The sequence below is a fragment of the Nansenia antarctica genome (genome assembly GCF_963989245.1).
Source record: "Nansenia antarctica genome assembly, contig: SCAFFOLD_233, whole genome shotgun sequence".
NCBI classification, from domain to species: Eukaryota; Metazoa; Chordata; class Actinopteri; order Argentiniformes; family Microstomatidae; genus Nansenia; species Nansenia antarctica.
In genome coordinates this window covers 8,316-19,750 of record NW_027662677.1, presented here as the reverse complement: position 1 = coordinate 19,750, position 11,435 = coordinate 8,316, and the positions used below count along the sequence as shown (strand labels likewise).

The 11,435-nt window shown below is 48.7% G+C and overlaps 1 protein-coding gene across 1 annotated transcript; it reads right to left on the bottom strand.

Annotated features, from left to right (window-relative positions):
- Positions 1 to 6,552: 6,552 nt before the first annotated feature.
- Positions 6,553 to 10,760, bottom strand: LOC308175520 (uncharacterized protein; the record flags this gene model as incomplete). The annotated part of the gene is made up of 5 exons (XM_080551175.1): positions 6,553 to 7,343; positions 9,195 to 9,291; positions 9,363 to 9,460; positions 10,253 to 10,436; positions 10,617 to 10,760. 5 exons carry the CDS (start codon positions 10,758 to 10,760, stop codon positions 6,553 to 6,555), a joined length of 1,314 nt encoding a protein of 437 aa, XP_080407301.1.
- Positions 10,761 to 11,435: the final 675 nt, after the last annotated feature.

Genomic DNA, 11,435 nt, shown 5'->3' with positions numbered 1-11,435 from the left:
TCCCGCAGCCCTGGTCACATGACACTGGTCACTGGCTCTGTCGCCGGAGGTAAAGATGGGGTCTAGAAGCCCGCCGTGGTCGCGTACCTCCACAGTCCTCGACGCAGAGTTCTGATCCCTCGTAAGAGCGCGTAAGGGGGAGTGGGTGGTCAGGTCGGAACACGACATCTCCAGGCATTCTCTGTAATCTAAGAGGTCGCCACCGTCTCTCACACGAGTCTCGGCACCCCAGGACATGAGGGGAGCGTCGGCTTCCACTTTCACAGTCACCTCCTCCGCGGCCCCGAGCCCCTCAGTGTGTCTCTCTGAGCAGGACGCCTGATCGCCAAACTCTAACGCCTCTCCGGCACGCCTGGACAGAGCAGACGGGCTGGCGGTTTGGTAACATAAATACTCAGCGTCAGGGTTAGGGTTAACCCTGCCCAGTCTCTCTGCCTCTGCCCGCTGCTGGACTCTGTGGGTTAAAGGCAAAGTCTCAGTTTGTGTCTCTGTCTTGAGGACGGCGTCCATTCCACTGACCTCCGTAACGCAGCGTCTGGTCCAGGCCGGTGGCGCGGCGAGGTCCTCCGTGGCACTAGGGGGCGCTGTAGCCTGCAGCTGACCCTCCTCTGAGTCAGAACGCCCCTGCTTGACGAGAGACGACCCAGAGTCATCAGCATCTGCAGTCTGACAAGACGAGAGGAGGGGAAAGTCTGGGTTACTCTGTCACAGCACAAACACCTAACCCTTATTCAACCACTCAGCTCACGGTTAATCAGCCATCTTCCATTCAGCAGAGTTTTATCAGTCAATGTCCTTGAGAAAGTGGAACTCTAACCTCCTCAATGGTGATGATGCCTTGGCTTGGGTTAGAGAGGCGTGCCTCATCCTTCCACACGCTGGCCCTGGGAACGTCCCCTAGGAGAGAGAAGATCATTAGTGTCATGGGACTGGAATTCCTCTCATGACATCTTTTTTTATGTAATTAATGTATTTAAAATCATAGGCCAACACATAATAATGCAAACTACTTGTAGGCCTAACATTTTCTGGATAAGCAGTTCATGTATACTTTGAGTGGAAGGAATCAAAGAATCCTACTAATCAACATTAAAAAGTAAAGTGTTGTTGAGATGTGCTCCAGGGTTGGGGTTAGGGTTCCTACCTTTAACAGTAGTGATGTTGGGACGGTTTGCCAGGGTACGCTCCCGCATGGTCCTCTCTGCGCGCTCCCGCATGGTCCTCTCTGCGCGCTCCCGCGCCGTCTTCAGCTCCAGGAGCTGCAGTTTCCTCCTCAGGCTTCGGTTTTCTTTCTGACTCTGGGAGATCTGGGTTATTATCTCGTTCTCTCTGTCTATAGATAGTCTGTTATGTAGGTTATCTACGTGTTTATCCACCAGCCTGCAGATCTCTGCTACTGCTGCGTTGGCCAGAACCTCCATGACGGAGGCGACCTGAGCCTGGAGAGACATAGTATGTGTATTACAGCTCGCCATGCTCATCCTAACCTAGAACAACCCTAACCCTATACGACCTGGTCCTCTATGACCTAACTCTAACCCTAACTCTAACCCTATACGACCTGGTCCTCTATGACCTAACCGTAACTCTAACCCTATACGACCTGGTCCTCTATGACCTAACCCTAACCCTAACTCTAACTCTAACCCTATACGACCTGGTCCTCTATGACCTAACCCTAACTCTAACTCTAACCCTATACGACCTGGTCCTCTATGACCTAACTCTAACTCTAACCCTATAGGACCTGGTCCTCTATGACCTAACCCTAACTCTAACTCTAACCCTATAACTAAACCTAAACCTCTATAAGGCGACCTGAGCCTGGAGAGACACACAGCTCGTCACGACCAGGACCTCTTCTACAGCTAGAACATACATATATATATAACCCTGACTAACCACTCATACATATATATATACTATATATCCTACCACCTATATATATATATAACAGACGACCAGGACCTCAGTAGTGATGCTATAAGGAGAAAGTCGTCATATCACAAAGTCCAGTGAGGTTATCTATGGATATCTACATCTAGACAGAGCATATCTATATATCTATATATCTAACCCTATAACCCTACCATATCTAGATGATTTAACTATATAACCCTAACAGACAGAGCATATATATATATATATCTAACCCTATAACCCTACCATATCTAGATGATTTAACTATATAACCCTAACAGACAGAGCATATATATCTATCTAACTAACCATATCTAGAGGATCGAGGTCAGATAGCTGAGAGATGATTTATCGTGTAGAATCAGAACAACCAAGCCGAAACTGCCTCTGTATCTACTGTTTACTTCCGTTCATTCTGTGGTGTTTCGTTGCTTCGGCAGCTCTCTGGGTGAGGGTGAGGGTTAGCGCCCTCGCCTGGCCTGGCGGAGCTTCGGCAGCTCTCTGGGTGAGGGTTAGGGTTAGCGCCCTCGCCTGGCCTGGCGGAGTATGATACACAACAAGATGCAAAACCAGTGTCAGTGGATGAAATGGCCTGGTGGTCTAGTCTAGTGGATAGTGAGTTGGACTTGTGATCGGAAGGTTGTGAGTTCAAATCCCGCCTGAAACCACACCACTACTAGTGTGCCCTTGAGTAAGGCACTTAGCCCTCAGTTACTCCAGGGGGAATGTCCCTGTAATTCGTAATTGTAAGTCGCTTTGGATTAAAAGCGTCTGCTAAATGGCAAAATTATTAATTATTAAATTGACAAGAACACAGCAGCTTTCACAATACAAATAAATATACTATTTCATATTACATTACATATTCATTCCTCTTACAAAATATATTATTGTAACGTTACTTAATATCTAATTCCCAAACCTGGCCAGCAGGGTCCGCTCCACTGCAGAACTGCCTGAATGACACCTCATGGCAGGAATATGAGCATGAGGACCTGGAACAGTTCACGTCGTCGGTTCTGAACCACATAGTGAACTGCACCAACTCAATCACCGTGGACAAACGGGTCCGGGTCTACCCCAACACGAAGCCATGGATGACTGGGAAGGTCCAAAAACTGATCAATGAGAGGGACAACGCCTTCGCAGGGAAGGGCACACTGCTGTACAGCACCACCAGGGCTAACCTAAAGCGCGGCATCCGGGAGGCCAAGGCAGACCACAGAGAGAAGATTGAGGAATGCTTCCTGAGCAACGACTCCAGGCGGGTGTGGCAGGGGGTTCAGCACATGACAAACTTCAGAGCCAACAGGCTCACAGCCGCAGAGGACGACCCCCTGCTGCAGGAAAAGCTGAACTCCTTCTACGCCCGGTTCGACGAGGGGCGAACGGAGGTAACCACAACACAAACACCACTCTCTCCAGCTCTCAGCAGCCTCACCCTCACAGAGCATGAAGTGAGACGCGTGCTGAAGGCGGTGGACCCCAGGAAAGCCTCAGGGCCGGATGGCGTCCTGGGACGGGTGCTGAGGGACTGCGCCGACCAGCTGGCCTACCACCTCACCTACTGCATCTGCAACTGGTTCTCCAGCTGCACAGCCGCAGAGAGAAATGCGCTACAGAGAGTCGTGAGAACAGCCCAGAAGATCACCGGCGCCCCCCTCCCCTCTCTGGAAGAGCTGTACAACACACGCTGCCTCAGGAAGGCCTCCAAGATCTCCAGAGACCCATCCCACCCTGGGTACGAACACTTTGCCCGGCTGCCCTCGAACAGGCGGTACAGGACAATGGCCGCAAGGACAAACAGACTGAAGCTCAGCTTCTACCCCAGGGCCATCCAGGCCCTGAACACAGCAAAGACCTAGGTTCTGGGCCCTGGACAGTCTGGACGGATTGATGGCAGCTGCTGGATTGAAAAATCAGGTTTAGTGCTGAGGCACAAATGTGTACATTTCAAGCCTGCAAACTGCGACACTTTAAATGAATGTGCAATAACACTATGTGCAATATGACAAACCTAGTCGTCTTATCTGTACAGTATAGTATAGTGGATAGTGTACATAGCCTTTATTTATGTAAACCAGCTCCTTTCCCTTTTTTTTTTTTTTTTTTTTTTCTTAGCACCAGGGGAGCCACCCCTCCCAAATTTCGTTGTTTGGTACCTGTACTATAGTAATGACAATAAAGACCATTCATTCATTCATTGTAGCCAGCGGATTTTGATTAGAAGATGTCTCCTCCTCAACCTCTGGTTGTGACTTGTAGCGGAGCCCCGTCTACTCTCGCCCGCTAGACGCTGGTTGTGTGAATGGTCTGGCTGACTGGTAACGTCAGCTGGCTCACTATGAATTGATCAATGTTCCCATTTGCTATTAATATTGAATGATATATAGGGTTGTGTAATAAAAATGAATAGTTGAAAAGATAAATGTACAATGTACGTAGTTAGCTAGTAATTAAAAAATATGTTCATTCATATTTCAGCACATCCTCTTTATATATTGGGACCGCAGCGTTCCGATATGACACGTTAAAGTCCCATGGTGCTAGCTATGACTGCTGCCAGTGAGCCTGGAGGGTTAGGTTTAGCCTGGAGCCTGGAGGGTTAGGGTTAGCCTGGAGGGTTAGGGTTAGCCTGGAGCCTGAGGGGGTTAGGGTTAGCCTGGAGCCTGAGGGGGTTAGGGTTAGCCTGGAGCCTGAGGGGGTTAGGGTTAGCCTGGAGCCTGAGGGGGTTAGGGTTAGCCTGGAGCCTGAGGGGGTTAGGGTTAGCCTGGAGCCTGAGGGGGTTAGGGTTAGCCTGGAGCCTGGAGGGTTAGGGTTAGCCTGGAGCCTGGAGGGTTAGGGTTAGCCTGGAGCCTGGAGGGTTAGGGTTAGCCTGGAGCCTGAGGGGGTTAGGGTTAGCCTGGAGCCTGAGGGGGTTAGGGTTAGCCTGGAGCCTGAGGGGGTTAGGGTTAGCCTGGAGCCTGGAGGGTTAGGGTTAGCCTGGAGCCTGGAGGGTTAGGGTTAGCCTGGAGCCTGGAGGGTTAGGGTTAGCCTGGAGCCTGAGGGGGTTAGGGTTAGCCTGGAGCCTGAGGGGGTTAGGGTTAGCCTGGAGCCTGAGGGGGTTAGGGTTAGCCTGGAGCCTGGAGGGTTAGGGTTAGCCTGGAGCCTGAGGGGGTTAGGGTTAGCCTGGAGCCTGAGGGGGTTAGGGTTAGCCTGGAGCCTGAGGGGGTTAGGGTTAGCCTGGAGCCTGAGGGGGTTAGGGTTAGCCTGGAGCCTGAGGGGGTTAGGGTTAGCCTGGAGCCTGAGGGGGTTAGGGTTAGCCTGGAGCCTGAGGGGGTTCAGAAGATGGACGACACCCTCCGCGTGAAAATGATCAATATCATGCACGCAGCATATTACATCGCAAAGGAGGAGCTGCCTTTCACACAGTTTCCAACGCTACATGGGCTCATTAACAGGACTGGGGGCAAGCTTCCAGACTGTTCTACCTCAGACAAGGCATGTGCTAGGTATGTACAGTAGGCTACCTATTAACCCATTCACAGCATCATTATAATAATTTGTTTGAATATAGTGTTCCACACAGTCCTCATGGCCTAACAATGAAGACATAGAAAATAATGTTTGACTATACTTTTTAATTATAAAGGGTACTGTTTTTGCATGATTCAGATTCATATTGGGAATTTATGACATGGAGAGGGAGAGACAGCTGGAAAAAATCTAAAAAGCCAGCTATTACTCCATACTTATTGACGGGGCGACGGATATTTGCCGTAAATGCTCTTCCTGTCTGCAGTCCATTATACTTAGAATATGTAATTCTCATGAGACTTCAATAATCCATGTGACATTTCTTGGAATTTTATTACACATTTTCTTGCATAATATCCTCAATCAATATATTCAACCAAATGTTACTAACTACAACAGGGCAACAAGCTGAGTCGTGGTAAGAAATGATGATGGTGTCTTAAGGCTGTCAGTCAAATGAACACACACAGCCCAGAATGTAAAGGGTCAGGGTTAACCCCGTCTCCCTCCTGTTTTAACTGTAGGCACAAGCAGCTGTGAGTCAACCTGGAGATAGTAGAAATGCAAACCTTTTCTGGCATATTGTGGGACAACATTAGGGTAATTTTAGCTACATATAATCCTGTATAGCCAGCTGGAATCCTCTTCTATCACTGTCCAACATGGCTTTTTACCATTGAGACCTGTGTCCGTAACATTATGATCAGTAACATTATGACCAGTAACATTATGACCAGTAACATTATGACCAGTAACATTATGACCAGTAGCATTATGACCAGTAACAATATGATCCTGATAGAATCATTTTGTTGTGCATCTATGGGACAAAGATTTAACAATAATACAAACGTCCAATAAATGTACATTAAATATCAATCAGGATGTATTAGCCATACTTCTCAAACTCTCAAGATATCTTCAGAGACTAAATGTTTGATGCATTAACCCTACATCAAGATTATTAGTATTTTTTATTATAGCTAGATGAATCACTACCAAACAGATACATATGTCTACAACACAATTCATACAAGACTTTTCGACAGGCATAGAGTTAACTGAGAGGCACTGTTCACCAAGAGGCTGTCCCCAGCGTGACTGCTGTCTGTGTGTCTACAGCCCACAGCGTGACTGCTGTCTGTGTCTGCGCACGCTGCAGAGCTGGCTGAAGGACTGCCCACAGAGGGCGCAGGTGTAGGGCTTCTCCTGGGTGTGAACAGTTCTGTGTCTCTTCAGGTGACTAGAGGAGATGAAGCTCTTGCCGCACACTGAGCACAGGTAGCGCCGCTCCCCAGAGTGGATGAGCAGGTGCACTCTGAGGTTGTTGGGCTGGGCGAAGGCTTTGCCACAGTGCAGGCAGCTGTAGGGCCTCTGGCCCGTGTGGACGCGCTGGTGCAGCTCCAGGCTCATGACGCTGAGGAAGACGCGGCCGCAGAAGTTACACACCATGGCCTCCTTTCTCTGGGGCAGGGAGGCGGGGTTGGGGTTCACAGTCATGTCAAAGGGCACGGGGAAGCCCCCCATCTCATGGGCGCTGCAGGGGAACAGCCTGGAAGGGCTCCCGATGTCGGCCTGTGTCGAGTAGGAACAAGACGGATGCTCCGTGTCTGGGTGTGAGCCTGTCTGGAGGAACGGAGGCCCCAGCTGGCTGACCCTCTCCTGCATCAGAGCCAGCTCCAGGCCCAGGTTGTTGAGTAGTTCTGCGCTGGGCTCTGTGTCTGACGGGTCCGCGGGCCTCGGGTCGGCACCCTCCGTCTGTCTCTCCAGCTTGAGGACGTCCAGACTTTCACTGACGGTCGGCGGCTCCGTGAAACCCAGCGTGGCTTCGCTAGGTAACGTGTGCGGCGTGTCGGGTGTGTGCCGCCTCTCACTGCTGCCTGTTTCAGCGTTGGGCTCCACAGCTTCTGTCATGTAGAGAAGAGGTGAGAAGTCTTGTTACATGCAGAGTTAGACTACGGCCCAATCCCGATTCACCACTCTGGCTCCGTTTTCAACCCTAATCTCCCTTTTGCGCGTTCACGTGTAGCCGTAGTGGCGTCCCAATTCATTACTCATTTAGGGTTAGGGTTAGGGTTAGGGTTTTCCATGGCTCCAAACGGAGAAAATATTGACCCTCGTTCGATTCGGAGCCATGAGACTCCCTTCCGGCATGCATTGCGAAACATCTACAGAAATGTTCTTTTCGCTCTCGTAATACGGAAGCGAGCCTGAAATGTCATTTACTTTTTCTGGAATTACTTGTAATTAAAGACTTGAAAAAATATGATAACCATCGTATTATCTTAGTTTAATGTCATTTCAATGTATTATAGACCTTTTCTTTACAACAAGCATAACACAAAAAGATCGCTATTATGCCGCTATTGTGCCTATGCAGGAGCGCCCCATGGAAGCGTCAAGCACAGCCTTCCCATAATATAATATATTCTATAATAATATAAGGAGCGCGATTCACATCGAGATGTACATTCCTGTTTAGAAATAAAAGATTACCTGTGGCGTTTGACAGCGGATGATGATAGATAACTTCACATTAAATATGTCTATCTAACGTTAGGCTGATGTGTGCATGATAGACGCGCATGACCTATGTCCATGTTTTATTTACAGCTATGGCACGTATTAAACCAAAACAACCCGCAATCCTATCCGAGCAGTTGTTATTATGTAATATTATGAATGGGTTGTATCATTCATTTAAATGCATTATAGACCTTTTCTTTATAACAAGCACAACAACAACAAACCGCTATTATGCCGATGTGCTGTGTGTCTAACGTTACAAGCTGATTTGTGCATGACAGCCGCGCATTGACATATTTCCATGTCTGATGTCTAATGTCTGATGTAGGCTACTAATGTCATTTCAATGCATTATAGACCTTTTCTTTATAACAAGCATAACAAAATGCTTAACATAGAAAGTTCCACAGTCCAGCGCGCTCAGGACAGAGGCCAGGACACCGGAGCCAGCAGGACAGACCGGAGCACTCATATCTGCACGTTTGTCACAGGCTGACAGTCACCGTGTTCCGCTGCCCCGACGCCAGTCCCATGGAAGTGTCAAGCACAGCGCGATTTCCATTTCAGAGATGTACAATCATGTTTATTTAGAAATAAATTATGATAGGCGCGAATTTCCCCCCCTTGGTGGTATATGACGCTATATAGTTGTTATTATACCAAAACAACCGGCAATCTAATCCAAGCAGTTGTTATTACTATTATATATGTAGTTAACTAATGCAGTGGACAGCGGCTGTTTCTCCAGCGTTCCTGTCACATCGGATTTCGTAACGTCATAAAATTAAATCTGTAAGTCATGCATTTTTCCATGTTTCCCTTTGATGACATATGACGCCGTAAATGTAACTAAAGTTCAGCAGCGAAGTTGTTGCACTGTTGTCCTAAATCAGTGCAGCAGGATAGGAGCACATGTTTCTTACAGGTTAGAGCTTATTCTGTCATGGTCTGATAATGAAGCATTGTTCTTTTTTATTTGATGACTTGTTTGATCGATTGATAGCGTTCAAGTTCATTCAAGTTGTGAATGAATCGCGATGACGCGAATGACGTTTCAGTCGTGAAGGGTTGTCCCATTTCTTAAGGGAACCACTACGGCTTGTGGCTCTGTTCGGAGGCCTTGGCTCCAAAAGCGAGTGACTCCAAAACGAGCCGAAGTGGTAGAAAAGAGAATCGGGATTGGGCCTATATATCCCTAACTATCCTAACTTCGGGTTAGGGTTTTCACTTACCTACACTCCCGTCTGCCCTGATGTTCAATTCTACTTTGAAGTCCAGGTCACAATCCACTCTCTCCTTCTTTACCAGCGGCAATACAGCTTTCACTTCCTAGAAATATAAAGCCGATTTAGTGTGAATCATATCTATACCGTTGACCTTCAGCTTTGTCAAAGTTTTACCTGTGGTAGGATGTGCAATAGTGGGGTGTCCGTCTCTGCGGGTCCTCCAACATAGCCCGCCTCATTGACCACCACATCTACCGCGCCAACTGACAGGGCTGAAATGTTGAAGCACAGCAGGTTCATTGTAGGGACCATCGACACCGTCCTCGCTGCAGTAGGGTTAACCAGTAGGGTTAGGGTTAACCGTTAGGGTTAGGGTTAGGGTTAACCAGTAGGGTTAGGGTCAGGGTTAACCAGTAGGGTTAGGGTTAGGGTGAGGGTTAACCAGTAGAGTTAGGGTTAACCAGTAGGGTTAGGGTTAGGGTTAACCGTTAGGGTTAGGGTGAGGGTTAACCAGTAGGGTTAGGGTCAGGGTTAACCAGTAGGGTTAGGGTCAGGGTTAACCAGTAGGGGTAGGGTTAGGGTTAGGGTTAACCAGTAGGGTTAGGGTCAGGGTTAACCAGTAGGGTTAGGGTCAGGGTTAACCAGTAGGGTTAGGGTCAGGGTTAACCGTTAGGGTTAGGGTTAGGGTTAACCAGTAGGGTTAGGGTGAGGGTTAACCAGTAGGGTTAGGGTCAGGGTTAACCAGTAGGGTTAGGGTGAGGGTTAACCAGTAGGGTTAGGGTTAGGGTTAACCAGTAGGGTTAGGGTCAGGGTTAACCAGTAGGGTTAGGGTCAGGGTTAACCAGTAGGGTTAGGGTCAGGGTTAACCGTTAGGGTTAGGGTTAGGGTTAACCAGTAGGGTCAGGGTTAGGGTTAACCAGTAGGGTTAGGGTCAGGGTTAACCAGTAGGGTTAGGGTTAACCAGTAGGGTTAGGGTTAGGGTTAACCGTTAGGGTTAGGGTCAGGGTTAACCAGTAGGGTTAGGGTTAGGGTCAGGGTCAGGGTTAGGGTTAGGGTCATCATACCTCCCGGCGGTCTGAACTGGTCCCGGCGCAGGCGGAGGAGGTCTCGTCTCCTGAGCCTCCGTTCATAGATGCGCATCTTCATCTCCATCTCGCGTAGTTTTCGTCGTAGGACGTCGTTCTCCTCCCCGCAGAGCCTCTCCTGGTCCATCCCTAACCCTCTCTCCTGTCTCCCCTGGTCCATCCCTAACCCTCTCTCCTGTCTCCCCTGGTCCATCCCTAACCCTCTCCCCTCTCTCTCCTGGTCCATCCCTAACCCTCTCCCCTCTCTCTCCTGGTCCATCCCTAACCCTCTCTCCTGTCTCTCCTGGTCCATCCCTAACCCTCTCCCCTCTCTCTCCTGGTCTCTCTCGTGTCTCTCCTGGTCTCTCTCGTGTCTCTCCTGGTCCATCTGGGAGCGCAGCGCGGTGTATCCGTCGTCCACCAGCCTGCAGATTTGCACCACGGCTGAGTTCGCCAGAACCTCGATGATCTGAGCGATCTGCGCCTGGAAACCGACGACGTCCGCCATTACCGCCATGATCTCTGCACGATGTACCAAAGTTAACCTGATTTACTACAGTTTACATATATATATCATATATATAATGTACAAACGGCCTAATATTGACCACAATGACCGAGCGGTGCTTTATTCCAGCTAACCAGCTTTGTGTTGGAAATCTTTCTTCGTGACGTTCCGTGTGTGTCGCTTTCTGATGACGTCAATTGTTGTTAAAAAAAAACTCTGGTTTTCCCCCAGCTGACTGGCGCATCTCTCTTCATATAAACAGTTATTGATTCTTCTAGAATGCTTCATTTAATTTCGAGGAAAGGTTTTTAATATTTCACATCACACCAAGAAGCATCTCTACATCAAGATATCATTTGACAGTGATACACTAATGGCGCTTTTCCACTATCGGCCCGGCTCGGTTCGGGTCGGCACGCTTCGGCACGCTTTTGAACAGTTCTGGTTTTCCACTATACACAACAGACCAGGAACGAGTAGGAGGAGTAGGCGATAGTAGGCGATAGTAGGCGGAGTTACGCGTCATAAAAGCGCGCCATGGTGGCGACGTATATTTTCACGAGACACAACACAGCCACAACAATAGCAACATGGAGGAACTTGAAGCTATCGTATGCCTTTCCCTCGGCATGTGGTATATCATTAACCGTGGTTTTTTGGAGAGAAAGAGAAAGA